The following is an 18,789-nucleotide window of genomic DNA, read 5'->3' as shown; positions in this document are numbered from 1 at the left end:
TGTTGTTGCAGAGAATAATTTTCTTTCAATACTCTTTCCAACAGCTGTCACTTTTTTCCATATTTGTATTTTTGTTTCACACAAAAATAATTCTTCCAAAATTTACTTTAAAAATGTAACACAGATACATCGTTTGGAAGATGGCCAAATGACTCTAAAACTTCAACTGAAAAAATAAAGTAGTGAGAGAGAAAGACCAAGACATTTTTGAAAAAGATAAAAGATGAGGAGACACTTGACGTAGCAAAAATCTAAAAATATTTTGAGCTATTGTATTTAAAACATTTTAGTTTCATTTTTTGGCAATTAATGTAAATAATATATTGCATGAGAATAGGGAGTCTTCCAATCGGTATGGGGTGCGTGTGTGTGCATATGAAACTCCATATATATGTGTTAAGCATGTGATAAAGGAACCAACACAAACCAATGGGAAATGAAGCACTACCCAGTGGAGTCAAAAGTCTAACCATTTGGTCTCAAAGTTGGTTCCTCCAGAGTTTCCTTCCCAATAGCTGCTACTTTTGCAAGCCCATAGTTGTATTCGGCAAAATGACTGATTCGGGGTCTTGGGGACTAAAGGAACTGCACCCTTTCTCAGATCTCACATGAGTGAGAAGCCCAGTCAGTGCCCCAGGGGCCACTTTTCATCAGCAGAAATAGCCTTCAGGATGGACAGGGTTATCAGTGACGGTGATCGGTAAGGATGCTCATGAGACCCCCAGAAAGCTTCCGGTAGATGCAGCAGGACTGTGGCCGTTGAAGTGTTCCACACTGTTGTGGACCCTACAGCAGCAGCTCACCTGCAGTGTGCTAAGCCTGAGTGTGGATGGCACACTGCTGGCCTTCTTTGGCAGTGAGCACACAAGAGAGGCTGGTGCAGGGGTGCCTGGGTGGCTCAGTGGATTAAGCCTCTGCCTTTGGCTCAGATCATGATCCCAGGGACCTGGGATTGGGCTCTCTGCTCTGCAGGGAGCCTGCTTCCTCCTCTCTCTCTGCCTGCCTCTCTGCCTACTTATGATCTGTCTCTGCCAAAGAAATAAATAAAATCTTTAAAAAAAAAAAAAAAAAAAAGAGGCTGGTGCGACAGGGGCCTCAGCAGCCTGGATTCCCTTCCTGGATGCTAGGCTGTCAGAAGGAGGGCCACTACCACAAGCCTTGAATCCTAAGGCACAGGCTTCTGATGGGCCAAATTATACAAGCGCCTGTCAGTTTTAGTAAAGGGCCATGAGAAGGGTGCATTGGACAATTATAGATAGTTTACAGTGCTTACTGCTCTATTTCATATCCTATTTAAGCACTTGAGCCTCCAAGGAAAATAGTAATTTATCCTTAAGTCAGGGCCCCTTTTCAGAAAGCACAAAGTTCCTGTGAAATAAGGACACTTTACAGATGTTTAGTGATGAAACATTTAACTGGGAGTGCAGCAAATGTCTATATATTGGGATATATTCAGCAGAACTCACCTGAAGAAGCTGCCATGGAAGTTCTCAAAATAAAATTAGAACAGTTACCAGGGACCCTTCAAGAAGTAATTGGAGAAACATGACCTGGGGAGAAAGAAACAGTAGCCCCCAGAGAGGCGACTTCCACCTGTGCTTGAACGAGACATAACAAGATCTGTATCTTCAAAATGGGACTCAACAAAATGGGACTAAAATTCCCAGTGAATTATCTCAACGTCCACCTTGGCTGCTCTTGTGTCCACAAGCTCTGGTCTGTTGAGGGAAGGAATTTATTTTCAGTGTTGGGATGGGCTGTGGTGAAACGGCCCCCTCACCTGTATTTGATGGGTGTCATTACTTCTGGTCTGGACTGAACACAGCACTGTTCTGACCACCGTGAATCTGTAGAATTGGATTTTTATTTCACTAGGCTGCTGTTACACAACCATTAGTGTGTTTCGGTTTTAATGCATATCAGTTCATTCACTTGAAAATAAGTGGGTTTGAAATATTTCTCATACACATTTGTTTTCTTTTTTTTTTTTTTAAGATTTTTTTTTTTTTTTAAATTTGACAGACAGAGATCACAAGTAGGCAGAGAAGCAGGCAGAGAGAGAGGAAGGGAAGCAGGCTCCCTGCTGAGCAGAGAGCCCAATGTGGGACTCAATCCCAGGACCCTGAGATCATGACCTGAGCTGAAGGCAGTGGCTTAACCCACTGAGCCACCCAGGCACCCACACTTTTGTTTTCTTTTTAGGTTCCTGGAAGCTTTGATTAGTGCAGTTAATTTAACAATGAGCAGTTATAAGTGTTTTTTTCCTCCCTAATAGCATACTCACAGATGGTGATTTTGGGGTATTACCTCACTTAAACTTCAGATTATTTAAAGGGGGAAGAAGACCCCAAACCTTCGGGTAGATATTATTTCCTTACCTTCACGGTGTAACAGCACCAGTGGGGTCAATCAAGTTCCTTGTTCAGTAGCTGCCAAGTGTGGGCACGTAGAAAGGATGTCAGCCAGATGGACTGGAGAGCCCCTCCACCCATGTGTTCTCTGAGCCTGAGAAATGATTCCTTCCTCCAGAATGTTTGTTTCCTTTTTCAGTTGCTCTTGTGCCCCTGGCTCCTTCGCTTCTCTCCCCCGAAACAAATGAATTTCTTCCTTTTCTTTCTATTCCTTCCAGCTCTTGTCCCACCTTGCTCTCTCTCATCATCTCCAGATTCTTGAAAGAACAGCTCATGCCGGTGGTCTCTCTGCCTTTACTGTCTCTCTGAATTTGGAACTCTGACCTTGGTTCTAAAAAGCCACCTCTCTACCTTTGTAGAGGGAGTACAGCCAGAAATCTCTGCAGCCAGAAATCCTGTCCCTCTTGGGAGTTTCTGAGACTTCCCCCTCCAACCTCCCTACTCAGTACAGAGTCTTACAGAATTGGATTTTTTGTTTTGGGCATATTCTTTTTTCTCTCTCAGCTCTTTGATGTCTTACATCATTGAACCCATCCTGCCTTCAGTTGACATGCATGGACTTACTGAGTAAAGCAGTGAATGAGCTGCTGTTTCCATAATGAATCCTGAGTATGAAGCAGCGTGGTAACATTGTCTAGTGTTCCAGCTCATCCAGACGAAGTTCTCTTAAGGAGTAGCCTCATAATTTTGAAGGGCTCTGAATTGCCCAAGTATGCTTCCATATTTATATGTTGGCCTGAAACCGTCCAAAGCCAAATAAAAGTGAATTTTAGTTTATTCATTTCTTTAGTCCTACTTTATTAGTAGGGGAGAAACATGAATTTACAAAAATATTTTTATTTTTATATCTTATTTTTTATAAAAAAGATTTTTAAGGGGCCCCTGGGTGGCTCAGTGGGTTAAGCGTCTGCCTTCTGCTCTGGTCTTGATCTCCCTCTGGTTCTGCGATCCAGGCCTGTGTAGCCCTCCCTCGCTCAGCAGGATGTCTGCTTCTCCCTCTCCCTCTGCCCCTCTCCTTGCTTATGTTCCCTCTCTCTCTCTCTCCAGTAAATAAATAAAAATCTTTAAAAAAAAGATTTTTAGGTAACTTGATATTTTTTAATGAAAATTTTCTTTATGTTTGAAATTGCCATTAGAAAAATGTTGGGAAAAAATTTTAAGTTGAATATACACGATAGCATAATTGTACTTATTGTTGCTCATAGTTCTGTTTTGTTTTGTTTTTCCTCGTCCCTCTTCCCTCCCTCCTTCTGAAAAAAGCTTTATACTTTGGTTATGTGTCTGTGACAATATTATGTGACAGACTGTCTGACCTGCCTTTGAAGTGTGATATAATTGCTTGCTGAGGAACCCGTACAGTTGGCCTCATACTTCCAGATTCCGGAGACTGACTGCAAACATTCTCTTATAAATATGCTTGATAATGAATTCACATTTTCCTTAGAAAAACAAGTCCCCTCAGTGTTTTGATGATAAAACCTGGTACTTAAAGATAAGATAGTTGGAAGGGGCTGGTGGAGAGGACAGAAGTGCTTTGCGGCTTTGAGTGCTAGAAGACATTGTGCCCACATACCTTAGCTCTGAGGACAAGATTTATACTGGGTCTAATGTGATGTTTCTATAATGCTTTTGAGAGTTTAAATATCATCTACCCTGTCCCCCCATTAATTGCAGATTCAACTTATGGTCATTATTAGTCTCTGTATTAGGAATAGTTTTATTGGCTCTTCTACCAATAATACAGTCTCTCCTTAGGTTTCTAAGCTCCCCTTAAGAACTCAAAGCCATAAAATGTCTCTTTCTTGGTTTTTACATTGGCCAAATTGCATTTTGACTATATCAGGATGAAAATTAATATTCCTACTTTGAAGTTTTAATTCTTTTAATGCATATCTGCAGCAAAGATCTTTTCGAAACAAGGTGAGTAGTTTGACAGCATTTTCCCTTTTTTTTAATTTTTAGGTTGACGCCTTTCCTCCCAATGGTTATGGCTTATACAATATAGTAGGGAACGCGTGGGAATGGACTTCAGACTGGTGGACCGTTCACCATTCTGTTGAAAAAACGATTAACCCAGTGAGTATCATTCTCAGACTATGTATTGTGAGAAGGTTACATCCATCCCCTAAACACTCTGTGGCAAGAATTTCATGTGTTTTCTGGGGAGTATTTGTGTGCTGCTGAAATTCATCTTGGAATTCCCCCCAAAGAGATATTTTAAGTAATATATATTAAGTATTTCAATCTTAAAGCACTGTGAAGGAATGTCTGTGAGCATTTTATATGCTGCTGGATTACAATGGTGATAATTTGAGGGAATCTGCCTATAATTTCAGAAATTATATTTAGTCTTATAAATTTGATTGGAATGAGATATTTAAATAACTCTGCAAAATTCATTAATGTTTTAGTAATAACCAGTGAGATCTGCTAGATAGTATTTATCATGCAACTAATTGCCTGAATTTTGATTGGCTGAAATTTTGATTCAGGGGTATCATTTAGTGAAAATGAAATAAGGGTATTTTCTGGTGAACGTTGAGTCAGGAAGTTGAGTCATTTGGTGATTATTTCCTGAACTCTGCAGTATATCAGTTCAATGCATCATATGCCTTGGGAATTAAGACAATCATGTTTATCTAAGTCTTACTTACTCTGGTACAGGAAGAATGTTGAATGCAACTAGTATTATACTCTGCCCCTAAAAGCAAGCTCTCCCAGCAAAGTATATAAAAATTGAGACACTACATGGGCATGTAGGTGGGAAGTACTCCCTTTAAAAAAAATGTGTCTGAATATTTTTTGTCGGGTGAACAGATTAGGGGGAAAGAACCATTTAAAAATCCTATCTCTAACAAACTAGACATTCATAAGTCAGACCCAAGAATATATATTTATACCCAAACTAGCTAGATTGGGAATTTAATATGCTCAATTTTAATCTTTAACCTTTGGAAAAGGCACAAAGAGTCATGATAAAGAAAATTAATTCTTTGATCTCTCCTCAGTGGAGGGTTAAGCAGTTCGAGTAATTGAAGAGCTTGTCAGACTCTGTGCCTCAGGCCACTTTTCAGAATATGAGGATACATTTGTTTGATATGCTTGATTTTCCCTCACAGAATAACACGTGGTCTGCTCATGAATAATCTGGAGACATAAACCCAGTTTCTTGGGTGTAGATGAAAAAGCTGAGTTCTCCAGAAACTGTCATTCATCGCCCCCCCCCCCCCCCACCAACTTCCCTTGTACTTTCTGGCAGGGCTGGTAGAAGTAGCGGTCAGAGACTCTTTTCTCTCCAAAATGATAATAAGGTTGTGAAGTTCTCGGTAGGCTTGTGGTTGGAGACGCCATTCTCTATTGGCAAGATGTGACTTGGCATTTGCTATCAGAATCAGAAATAGAATTTTCTTTTCCCCCCATCACATAAAAGCATCTGCATGTTTGGAAGGGGGTGCACAAGGCTTCAGAATTCTGGCAAGTTGTGAATGTATCTATCTGACCATCTGTTGTCGAGCTAAGTGTTTATTAGCTTTCCGTCTTAGAACTGCTTGTGTTTCTTCTAAGGATTTACAGAAAAATTCACATTTTTCTCCTTTTCCCCCAGTCCCAGCTCTATCTTAGATGTTGTCCTTACTCTATAAATTGTTCTCATTTTAGATTTCTCTGTGTCACACTAGCCTCGTTTGCTTCCTGATTTGACTGGGATAAAATTCATCTGTTTGGAGAACTAAATCCCAACTTCCTAGAAAACTCAGACTCCATCATTCAAATCTTTACAACTACCTTCATTTCCCGTGCCACTGGCATCTCCCATCCACAGGACGGCGCCAGCCTCCCAGCTGGGCCCTCTCTTCCCTCTCTCTGTCTTGTGCAGCCACGATGACCTCTACAGAGAACAAGTCTTATGCGGCCTCTCCCCTGTTTAAAACCCTTCAGTGGCTCCTTGGTGTCTAAAAAAGAAAGTACAGGCTCTGAACACAGCTTCTAAAGGCCAAACATAATGCAATCCTTGCTGATCTCTTTTTAGCCATACATTCTATTTCTTTAAACATCGAATTATAAAATTTAACAAAAATTCAGAAAAGTACAGAAAATAGTATAATAGATACCTACCATTTAGATTTCACATATGATAACAGTTTACTGTATTTACTATATTTCTCTTAACCAGAGAATAAGAACAGAAACTATTCTCTCAGTTCACACTGGGGATTGTTAATATCTTTAATTTAAGCTCTTCTGGTCAAGGGGTAGCTCTATCTCACTGTGGTTTTAGTCATTGTATGTTAAAGCCGCATCTGATAACTGGTATCTGGCTACCCCACTGACCTGCTTCTGTTGTCATTCTTGGTTTGGGCTCACATCTTGTTTCCTCACATGCCTGGCTGTGTTTGAACGAGTACCACGCAGTGTATGTGAAAGACTAGATGTAGACCCTGATAGAGGGTCTGGATAGTGTGATCCTTCTCTAGAGAGGATCCACCATTGCCTCTGGAAGCTTCTATTTCTGATGAGCTTACTCCAGGCAGTAATTGAGATGTTTTGAACTGAACATCAGCCCCTATAAGGGCTAGTCTGGGTATATAGTTCTTTAGGACCCCAAAAGTCAGGGGGTTTACTGTGGCTCTTCTTCCTTGAAGGGCTCTGAAATCCTGTTTTTTATTTCCTTAGGCCATGAGTCTATACCTGCCTACGGTTTTGCCGGGGCTTGTTTGTTCCCCAAGTACAGTCCTTTTATTTCTAAACAAACCCATTTCTGCTTGTAAAGCACCTAGAAGTTTTTTATTTTTAAGGTTAACACCCTCAAGCCTTCTACCTTCACCTGTAGGAAAATGAGAAATGTCACAACATCTATTCTGTGTGCCAGATACTAAAAGCTTTGTTAAGAACTAACCTGTTCTTTCAATAACTCCATAGATGGAGTTTGTTTTTTGTGGGTTTTTTTTGTCCTTCCATCCCACAAATTTTTATTTTTATTTAGTCCTTCCATCCCACAAATGAGGAAAGCTAGGCACAGAGGAGTTAAATAATTTCACACAGCTAATAAGAGCAGCGAGAGCACGAACCAAGGCAATCTGATGTCAGAACCTGTGCTGTCAATCACTTCATCACTCTGCCTCCAGACTTCTTAGCACCATGGATGAGACCCTCTGCTGCCCACAAGGGGATCCATAGGCACGACTTTGCTGGGAGAGTATATCAGTGTTCTCCTGAGAAACAGAACCAGTCAGAGATGGGTGTGTGTCTGTATGTGTATATTTATTTATGTAGAGAAGATTTATTATGAGGAATTGGCTCATGTGATTATGGAAGCTGAGAAGTCCCACAGTCTGCCATCAGCAAGCTGGAGACCCAAGAAAGCAGGCATTAGAATTCATTCCAAGTCTGAATACCTGAGAACCAATGGTATAAACCGCAGTCTGGGGGCAGGAGAAGATAAGATGAGATGTTACTGCTCAACAGGCAGACAGGAAACAAAAAAGTGGTGAATACCTCTTTCCTCCACCTTTGTTTCTATTCAGGCCCTTAGCAAATTGTGGATGATGCGCCCCCAACCCCACCCCGCCATGAGGAAGTACAGTCTACTGAGTTCACTGTTTTAAAGGCTCATCTTACCTGGAAACACCCTCCCAGCCACATCCAGAAATAAAATTTAAACTGGGTACCCACGTAAAATTAATCATCCAGGTGGAAAGGAGTGAGGGTATATGGGGAATTGCCCCAGAGCTGATCAGGCTAAAATGGGGCTTCCAAAGGAAGGAGAATGTTGTTACTTTGGGACAGAGAAGTAGGCAGGGCCTGATCAAGCTGGACTGGGGCAAAGGGTTTGGGTTTTATTTAATGTGGGACAGAAAGTCCTTGGAGAATTGAAAGCAAACTGGTGATAAGATTTAGTGTACATCTCTAAACGATTCCTGACTTTTGGGTGGAGCATAGGGCCACAGAGGAATCAGGGAGACCAGTCAGAGCTCCTGTAGTAGTCCCTATGAGCTGGTCCTCCAAGGTCCTGTGCTGGGCCATTGCCAGTCTCTGGTTCCCTGTCATTTCCTCTACACAGTGAACACCTGTCCTGTTTTAGGATGCAGCCACGGCTTCCTGTCTTGAGTCTTTCCCTGACTACTTGCCCCCAATGAAAGTATACAGTACCTTGTTTGTGTCCCCTTGAAAACCCACTTCAAATATTTTAATACTGCAGTATAATACAAAAATATATTTGGACTTTGTCCCAGTTCCTGGCAAGGAAGAACAAAAATGCTGGAACTTCCCGATAGGACTGATGTTGCCAGTCATAATGGGCCCTGTTCATCACACCTGAGTTTATGCTACTGGAGCTTAGAGGGGGCCCCTAGATGGCCTCATGATGGACCCATCATCTAAAAGAGCCAGTGATTAGGGACTGGGAACTTTCAGCCCCTCGCGCTGACCTCTGGAAGGGTGGAGTGGGCTGGAGAGGGAGCTCTGTAAAAACTATTGAACAAAAGTTGGAGAGCTTCCAGGTTGGTGACCACTACGAGGTACTGGAAGGACGTTGCCTCCAGAGAGGGCGAGGGAGCTTCGTGCTCCTTCCCCATTCCTGGCCCCCTGAATCTTTTCCCTATGGCCGTTCACAAGTTGTATCTTTATAATAAACCAGTAAATGTAAATAAAGTGCTTTCCTAAGATCTGCAGTCCATTCTAGCAATTTGCCAAAACTGAGGAGGGAGTGCCAGAAACTCTGACTTTGTAGCCAAATTGGTTAGAGGTGTGGATAATTTGGGGGCCTGATTTAAGGAAAAAAAAAGTTCTGCTCAGCTTCTCAACCTTAGAGCTGCTGCTGTTGTGAATCAACAGACCCCTAGGTGAAACTAAGTTAGGGTGGGAAGGGCTCACCTCTGGGCTTCCCTTTGCTCTGGAATGTGAGCCCTGCACTTCCTCACAGCTGCAGTAGTCCTCATCTGGTTTGGTTAAAACTCCTGCTTCTCACTGAGGTCTTCGCTTACTTGCCCTCTTTCCGCAATGGCCTGTGTGTCACCAGTGCTGGGCAAAGAATGTGGTGCATAATAGCTGGTCCTGGAGCAAAGCCAGTTCAGATACCTAGAATTGAGGGAGTTTGACCACTATCCGTATTTTAGGTATTTCAAAAGCAAAGGCTGGTTGGAAACAAGAGATTTTCAGGGAGAGTTTCGAACCGAAATATCCAGGCGATTATTAAGACATTTTGACCCAGGAATTGACCTCTTCAGTCTCATGCATAGTATGTTAGCTCCAAGATTAACTCATAATGGCAAGTCATTTAAAGCTTCTTTGGGGAGATTAAGAAAAGTCAGGGCACTGTATGCAAAGGCTAGTCAGGGAATATCTTTTTCTTTTTCAGTGACTTCCAGGGAGCAAAAGTTAATCATTGGTGCTTATTTTATTGGGCAGTTATTTATAGCAAAAGCAGGTAGTAGAAACATCTTGTGTGCTTTGTACACCCAGTCCCGAGAGAGGCTGACAGGTATTTGACCATATGAAGTGTGGGTTGAGGTAGATGGTTTCATTTGGGCAGCTTGCTTTCTGAGGGAAAGAGCTCTGGTCTTGGAATTAGTTGAAGTAACTTGGATTATAGCTTTGCCACTTAATATTGAAGGAATCTCTCTAAACCTAGAATATCTTACCTTTCCTAAAATATAAATTGGTAGTAATTTTATTTGTGAAATTAAATTTGATGATGTTGCACTTAAATATTTTATACTTTTAAAGTACTGTTGCTTATTATTTTTGTTTAAGTTATGTTTTGGCTACCTAATTGGGCTATTATATGGTCCTGTGAAGCAGAATTGATGAGGAATGTTGCTTTGGGAAGTAGAAGAGAAGAAAGTGATATTTATAAATAATGAGCGCTTGATATTCCTCCTATTTATACTTTTTGTTGGCATATCCTGTAGTCATCCTTACAATGAAAAACTTGCTAGTGCTTCATGGTTCATTCAAGTCCCACGGGAATAAAGTTTTCCAAAAAGTTCCTTCTTTGAATAAATCCTGACTGCTTGCCAAATTCTATTAGCTGGAGATTGAGTTTTGTCTTGTTTTTGTCAGTGTGGAATTGGTTGTTCAGTTAGATCGTATTGCTCTAGACAGTTTTGTAAATGTGTCCTGTTTTGCAAGGCTGCTTTGTCACTGTATAGAATTGCCCAGGGAGGCTGTAAGCCCTCCTTGTCTGCAGAGTTTATACTCTGCTGGGGTTTTTTTTTTTTTTTTTAAGATTTTATTTATTTATTTGACAGAGACACAACAAGAGAGGGAACACAAGCAGGGGGAGTGGGAGAGGGAGAAGCAGGTATTCCGCAGAGCAGAGAGTCCTAAGCGGGGCTCCATCCCAAGTCCCTGGGGTTAGGACTTGAGCCGAAGGCAGACACTTAACGACTGAGCTACCCCGGTGCCCCTGCTCGGCTGGTTTTGAATGACGCTCTGAGCCATGCCCATCACACATGGCACACGCCTTCGCGTTGACCTGAGATCCGTATGGACAGCCTGCTGGAGGGTGCCAAACTCATCAGTCTTGCTCACACATTCCTTCTCCATTGGATGATGGCCCTGGAGACTGGGACGGAGACTTGGACTTACATGGCTTTAGTCCATCTCCTTTTTTTTTTTTTTTTAAAAGATTTTTTTTTTTTATTTGACAGAGAGAGAGAAAGATCACAAGTAGGCAGAGAGGCAGGCAGAGAGAGAGGAGGGAATAGGCTCCCTGCTGAGCAGAGGAGCTTGATCCCAGGATCCTGACACCATGACCTGAGCTGAAGGCAGAGGCTTAACCCACTGAGCCACGCAGGCGCTCCTGGTCCATCTTCTAATTTCCACACTTGATTGCTCCTTTTCCCAGTAACCCCTCCTCTGGCCTCCGCCACTGCATGAATGAATGAATTTTGTGTAGCAAAAATGTTAGACCCCTGCTTAGCCTGTCTCATAGTCTTTCTCTGCCAATGGCATGTGACTGTCCTTGTTTCAGCCTGGCAAAAATCCAGTTAGTAGCACGTCATTGTTCTTAGTTGAGCCTGCCACCCCCAGCGACCGCCCCCACAGCAGGCTAATTAGTGCATCAGGCAGTCACCAGACTACCAGCTTGTGCGTGGGTTACCTAACTGAGGACTCTTACCTGCTCTAAGGACCTCATTCACATGCTCCTAGTGAGGATGTTTCAGGGACATGAGTAAATCCGTTTGAAGGAGAAGTAACTAGTATTAAAAATGGAAAAAGCATTTAAGTGTTAATGAAGTTGAGTTAAATTTGATGATAAATTGATATGGTTTACACTGTATGTGCCAAGGAGGAAAGCAAGGTGATCAAAATATCACCATCTTGGGACTATGTTTAGGAGAAGAATTTTATCTTTTTCTCCCAAGTAGAAGATGGAAATAATTCTGGAGGAAAAACTCATGTTTATCCACTGCCACTTTTCTTTGTGGCTCTGGAGCAAGGTTGATCATCCAGCAACAGCCACAAAACTGCTGAGGGAGAGAAATAAGCTTGAATGTATATGGCTGAGATATTTAGATCCTGTAACTACACTTTCAAACACATTATCTCAACACTTGCTTTTTGCTTGAAAAGAGTGAATGCTAATTCTAGTTGCTATTTGGAAGATTATAAAAACACTGTTTCTGCTTTACAATAAAATTACCTTTACAGCCTCATGTTACTCTTGACTCTTCCTGAAAAATAGAGCAGGACACTCAGATGTATCATGACCTCCTCTCTCAGTGTGGAGGATCAGTGGATCTGAAAGGTGGGAAGTGAACACCTCCAGCCTCTACCTCTGCAGGAATCCCTTCTTTGCTTCCCCTGGGGGCTGTGGTCCTGCAGCCTTTCCAGTGCCTGTAGCAACTTGTCGTGTTCTTAGATGTTCTCACTGTTGGCAGGTTCCTCTGGCCAACCAAAGTTTTCTCTCCTGCAGCTTCATCTCATCCTGCACTTGGTGAGAACACAGAACACATTTTCTCTCTGTTTCGTACATGAAAGCTTTCCCGATCCCTGAAAGCTAGTCACAGCCTGTGCCCCTTCATCTTTCTCTTTCTAGATAACCATCCCCAACCTTCAGGTGTACCTTGAATAACTTGGTTTCCAATCCAAGGCAACCCGGATTACATTCCTCTAAAGAACATGAGTGGGGGGGTGCAGTACAGGTCCCTTTTTCTAAATGGGCACCTAGAACCATACTTAGCGTTCTGGATGTTCCTGATCTGTGTGAATCACACTGGGGCATTCCTTTTTCCTCATTCTCTCTCGTCAGATCTCAGATTGTGTCAGATTGTGCGGAATCCAATAGCACTGGGTTTGAATTTTGTTGCTATAATTTTGGCTTACCATTGTATGTCACTGGGCGAGTTCCTTCACTACTCTGGGACTCAGTTTGCTTCTTAAGTGAGAATAATGAATCTTACCTCAGAGAATTGTGAGGGACAGAAAGAATGTTTGTATCGCCCAGCACGATATTTGCAAAAAGCAAGCATATAATATGTGGCAGCTTCAGTTTTAATAATTATTAGTACTCGAGCACTATTTTCAAGAGCCCTACTACTCTTATTATGAGCAGTGCGTTAGCAATGGGAAGAGTAGTGTCTCACTTTTGGCCCCTAGAAAGCTTGTAGCCAAATAAAACCTCCCCCTTTTCCTCGGTATATAATGATTTTAGGCCACATCTCCCAAGGTACTGTTGCCATAGAGCTGTTTTTTATGTAACTTTCTTTAAAATTGTTTGAAGGAAAACTTTTTTGAATTTTCTCTATGTTTATAGCTATGTTTTGAAACTTCATGCAAAGCCTATCTGTTCTTTCCATCAAGTTCAATTTTTTATGGGTTTCAACCTTGAGAGACAGCCTAAAGAAATCACTGTCTGTCAGCACTATTATTTATGATAGTAGCTTTCCCTTCTAGCTTATAATCAGCAGATTTGGCCTTGTTTTTGTCATTGATACACTATGAACAGGGGCCCAGTCCATATTTACTGAGCACTTCCCATGCTCCAGGGCTGTTTCGGGGATGCAAAGATGAGTGAGACAGGCCTGGTTGTTAAGAAGCCTAGAGGTTGGGTAGGGACCAGATCCATCAAGAGGCCCTGTGGTAAGAATTGTTGCTTATGTGGTAGAAGTGGGAGCCTCTTCCCTGCTGACTGGAGCTGGGAGGGCTTCTCTGAGGAGGTGCCCTTGGAGGAGAATGATAGTAAGACGGTGAAGGCACCATGCTAGGTCCTCAGCATCCAAATGTAAGAAAGGCAGGGCACAGCCCTTTGAGAAACTCATGGTAAGCAGAGAAGAAGTTTTGTTTCTTCTTTCTCTATTGCTTCCATTTTCTTGGGACCCTGAGTCTCAGCTGCCCTGCACTTGCCCCTCAGTCCTGAAGCACCATGCCCTCTGCAAGCTCAGAGTAAAAGTAAAAATAGTGAGTTGTGTGTGTGTGTGTGTGTGTGTGTGTGTGTAGGTAGGTATGCACCTGTGTGCACGTGTGCTTATCTTTTAATTTTGCTCAAGTGTATTTTCCCCATCCTTACGGGAGTATTAGAGCTGTTTAAAGAATTTCTCTTACCTAACCAGCTAAGGTCTTTGGAGAATGACTTGTAAATTGTCTTTCTTAGCTTGGTATGCTCAGTAAAAGGGCTTTGATAAGCTATCTTTTCACAGTGTATGACACTCCTGGGAAGGAAAAGCCACGTGCTCTAAGATTAGGATGGCAGAAGGTCCGCATAAAGGATTAGGGTTATAACAGAAGTGTTAAATGAAAGAGTGAAGAGTTTGCTCCTGTGATTATTTGCCATCCTCAGTCAGGCTCTTCCTGCTACATAGAATAGCAGATCCATTATTACGTGATGAAAGCAGAGGTCAGTAACCTGGGTTTCCATCTGAGATTGAACTTGAAAATGTCGTGGGCCTTAGGTGAGTCATCTCGCCCTTATCTGGCTTATGCTTCATCTATACATTTTGCTAGGGATGTAGCAAGCAATTCCTAGGGCACAATAAATTGGGGCCGCGGCCCCAGTGTCTGAAGAGGAGGCAATGATGGATGAAGCAGCTGGAAGCAATGTGGTTAAGAGGATTGGTTTAAAAATGATCCAGACCGGTCTACGTCCTACTTCTGCCACTTGATGGCACGGGGGCTTCGCAGGAAGAGGATGGCATCCTTCAGTTCTGTTTCCTCATCTGTAATATGGGAGTAACAATCACATTTAAGGACCCTGGGTTGTTCTGAGGATTAAAAAGAGATTAGAGCAGTTAGCATTGCACCTGCCACGTAGTCTAGAGCCACTTCTTATTTTCCAGGTACCTCTCAGTTGGAACATTTACTTTTTTGAAAATCCTTTCCTTTTCAGCACTTCTTCCTATTTTTCATTGGACCAGATTAAGTTCTTTTTCTTTCATTTATTTCATAAACATTTAATGAGCATGTGCTACGTGCTAGGGGCAGGCCTAAACAACATAGTTCTTGCCTATAGAGAGTTTGAATTTCAAAATCCCTAATTATGGTCCCTTTCTTCTGTGGTAATAGCAAGTTTTTTCCCCACTGACTTTTGGGAAGTCAGAACCAAAGCCCAGGTTTCTGGCTTCCTCTCAAAGGTTGTTTATTCTTTCCATGTGCCTCTGTGTACTTATGTGTCCTTATTAGTGTAAGGCTATTTACCTGGGAAGGGCCAGGAAGAAAGGAGTGTGGTAGGGCTTGCAGATGCCCCCTTATTTATCTGGGTCCAAAGCCGGAAGACCAGGTCTGAGCAGCTTTTCTGGCCAGAGGAGGGGTACTTGGTGAAATTCTAGTGGATGTAGGCCTACATAATGGGTCCTCTGCAGACATTTAATCTCCTGTCTCCGTGTGCTCTGGGGTATGAATTGGTAGCCAGAAGCTTAGATGTTCCCTCCAGGACCTAACCTTCTCAACCACACATGACATTCTGTCTTCCGTTCTACGAGCTTCTGACCCATCTTCTGCATACTTAGGCTTACCCAGACAGTTTTCTTTTTGGTTTTACAATGACTCTCCCAATACTTTCCCCAGTGTTTTAGCCCCTAACTTATCCAACATTTTCAGTCAAGGCCTCTATCTCATCATGCTTGGCAGTCAGCAAAAGCCAATTTAACATATGTGTATTTCCCCAATGCAGAATAGTTCTTGTCTTTATAGTTTTTTACACACAACCATCCATATTCATAAATCTTTTTCCCATGGTACTTCTCAGTCAGAGGTGGAATCCTGTTTGGAAAGAAAAAGTGGGGTCTCTGTCAACTTGAAGACAGTGACCCAAACCCGTTCCCATATTAGCTTTCTAGATTATTAGTGTAAAGTGTGTTTTGGGTTCCAAAAGAAGAGATAAGCCTCAGACCTGTCATCCAGGTGTGATCACCCTAACTTTACCACAGGCTGCGCCCTAGTGCTTTTGGGAGGAGTCAAATTGAAGTGCTGCTTCTTTACATCTTTAGGGTTTTTTTTTTTCCCCCTGAAGACCTTAAAGTGCTTTTTCTCTGTCAGTCTCTCTGCCTCTATTTCTCATATCCTCAAAATATACTTGCTTGTGCAAAAGGAGGCATGTGGTCTTAAGACTCATTTCTTATCATAATTCATAGAGAGAGGTGTTGACTTTGCCCCAGATTTTGAATTTGGTTTTCAGAGTCAGGATTAAATCCCAGGTCTTCTGATCTCGAGACATATATAGTGTTTACCGGACTCCAGATGTTATTTGAGAAACAAAACATGAAAGGCTACTTACTTCCTTATAGTATTTTATCACAGACTGCCTACATTAAAGCGGAATTTCAGGAAGTGTTATAAATATGGAAGATAATTTAGGAGATGTGAGTTGCTGTGTCATGCAGTGGCTTCTTCCAAAAGCAAAGGAGAGGCAGGGAATTACGCCTGTCGTTCCTTTCATCTTGAGATTTTAAATCAACTTTATGTCCTTACCTTCCTAATCTGTTCTTTCCGCTAAATTATTTTTAAAAATTACTGATTCTGCAAATCAGCTTTTGTACCTAACATTTGACTTGTTAATTAATTGTAAAAGTAATATAGTGTTGTTTTCCATTTCTATAGCCTTACCTTCCCTGACTCCCTATGCTATCGTGTGACTCATTTGTTCTTTTCCTAAGGATCTGGAAATAAAACCATGTTATTGAGAAGAGAAAAATAGAACAGTTAAGTCATCTTTTTTGCCAGGTTATTCTGGGAATTTCTTTTCATGTGGATATGTAGACACATTTATAATATAGGCATATACATATCCACATGTGTGATTTCTATATAAGTATATACTTTTATTCATTCAGGAAAATTTATTGGCAGCCCACTCAGTGCCAGACTCACATGTTGGATTCTGGGAATTCAACAGACACAATTCCCTTGCCCTCACGGAGCTTGCAGATGTTAAGGAATCAAGCAAACTTACCTAATTACGTATACATGTGTATGTACTAAATTCTATGTACGGAAGAAGTATAACATGATGGTTGAAAGCATGCATTTTTTGGGTTGGACCTGTTTTTCTAGCTCAGCCGGTGACATTAAGTCACTTAAACTCTCACTCAACTTCCTCATTGATAAGGAAATAGGAGCACCCCTTGTGGAGTTACTGAGAGGTTTCAGTAAGATAATGCAAAAAAATTTTTAATGTAGTGGCTGGTATGTAATAAGCACTTGATAAATCTAATTATGACCTCTGTGTTTTTCATGTATAGTGACAATTTAAATACAGTCAGTTAGCAAGCTATGAACTAGTACCTTACTCTGAAATTGTATCTATGGAAGACATTTGTTCTGGACCTTTTTAGGAATGTGATAAGGAGATAAGCCATCTGGTAGTGTTCAGTTATAAATAACACTTCTTTCCATGGACAGTTTCTAGCTCATACCCACTAAAGGAAGTACACACTGCTTTTAATGAGGCAACAGAACTTACAGAATTGGGGCCTTACCAATGATCCACTTTCTAGATGTTGAAAATAAAATCATGGAAGTCTTCAAGTATTCTTTTAAAATAATGTCTGCCTATAAATACCATTTGGCACAAGCTAATTGCTTATACTCTCTTTGTAACTTGCTAATGAGTTGTCACTGAAGAACACAGAAGGTGTGAGAGTAAGAGAAGGTGATAAATGAAATCCTTAGGAAGGCTACTCTTTAATTTTCTCACTTCAAGCAATGCTTAGAGCCATATCTGACTTTGTAAGTAGGGCTGAACAGTTTTATACCATTAGTATGAGAGATGAAAGTGGTTGAGTGTGGAGCAAACCTTTCAGCAAATGTAGTCTGTACCCTATGATATTGGTGGTTTGGTTAGTTGGCCCAGAAGCTACTTTCCTTGAAGATGATACCACTGTAAACCCTGCATTATTTAGGGTGAAGTGTACTTTAGAACTAATCCATTAGATAGACCTTGAATGTTCTATTAGCATGTTAAGCTCCCTGAAATTAAAGAACCATCTGCATATTCCATAGAGCAGAGGATGAGAAAGTTGGTTCTTTGTTGTATTGTTTCAGTGGGCTACTTATTTTCTTTTAATAATTGCTTCTTCTATGTTTACATTGACTGGTTTTCATCCTAGATGTTTCATGGTCTTTAACAATGGTGTTAAAAACTACCATTTATTTCCATAATTACTGTAGTCCATGCCTCCTCAACAGCTCATAAATACCTATCATTAATAGGTCAGAATATTAACCATTTTCCTAGTACCTTGCTACCCCCCCCCCCCCACTTCCTGCCAGGAAGTTGGATAGAGTGGCTCTAGGAATTAAGGCCCCTGGCCACCTCATACCCACTAGAATGGCTGCTGTTTAAAAAACAGAAAATGATAAGGGTGGAAAAGATGTGAAAAATTGGAAATCAGCTCCAACTGTTGCTGGGACTTGCTGTGGAAAACAGCATAGGTTACCTCAACATATTGAAAATAGAAATATATAATCCAGCAGTTCCACTTTGAAAGCACGGCCTTGAAGAGATATTTGTACACCCATTTTCACAGCAGCATTATTTACCATAGCCAAAAGGTGGAACCACTCAAGTGTCCACTGATGGATGGATGGTTGAAGGAAATGGGGTACAACATGCAATGAAATATTATTCAGCAATAAAAAGGAAGAAAATGATGACACAGGCTATCACACGGATAATCCTTGAAGACATTGTGCTAAGTGAAATAAGCCAGTCACAAAAAGATAAATATTTTACGAATCTGCTTAAATGAGGTTCATAGAACAGTCAGATTCATAGGGACAGAAAGAATGGCTGTTGTGCATTTAGCACTTGTGGTTGCCAAGGAAGGACCGAGACTTAGTGTTTAATGGGTTGAGTTTCAGTTTCACTTGCTGAAAAGAGTGCCGGGTTTTGATGGTGGTGATGGTTGCATTTGACTGTACTTAATGCCATCGAACTGTATGT

At 41.5% G+C, this 18,789-nt stretch overlaps 1 protein-coding gene across 2 annotated transcripts in view; it reads left to right on the top strand.

Annotated features, from left to right (window-relative positions):
- SUMF1 (sulfatase modifying factor 1) overlaps positions 1-18,789 on the top strand; it is a 105,979-nt gene that overhangs the window by 50,132 nt on the left and 37,058 nt on the right. For both annotated transcript variants that reach the window (XM_059161556.1, XM_059161555.1), the window contains exon 7: positions 4,374-4,487. In XM_059161556.1, the coding sequence (XP_059017539.1) occupies positions 4,374-4,487 (114 nt within the window). The remainder of the gene's footprint in view (positions 1-4,373; positions 4,488-18,789) is intronic.

The sequence above is a fragment of the Mustela lutreola genome, chromosome 2 (assembly GCF_030435805.1).
Source record: "Mustela lutreola isolate mMusLut2 chromosome 2, mMusLut2.pri, whole genome shotgun sequence".
Taxonomy (NCBI): Eukaryota; Metazoa; Chordata; class Mammalia; order Carnivora; family Mustelidae; genus Mustela; species Mustela lutreola.
The sequence above is the reverse complement of the archived record's forward strand: the minus strand, read 5'-3'. Positions and strand labels throughout refer to the sequence as shown.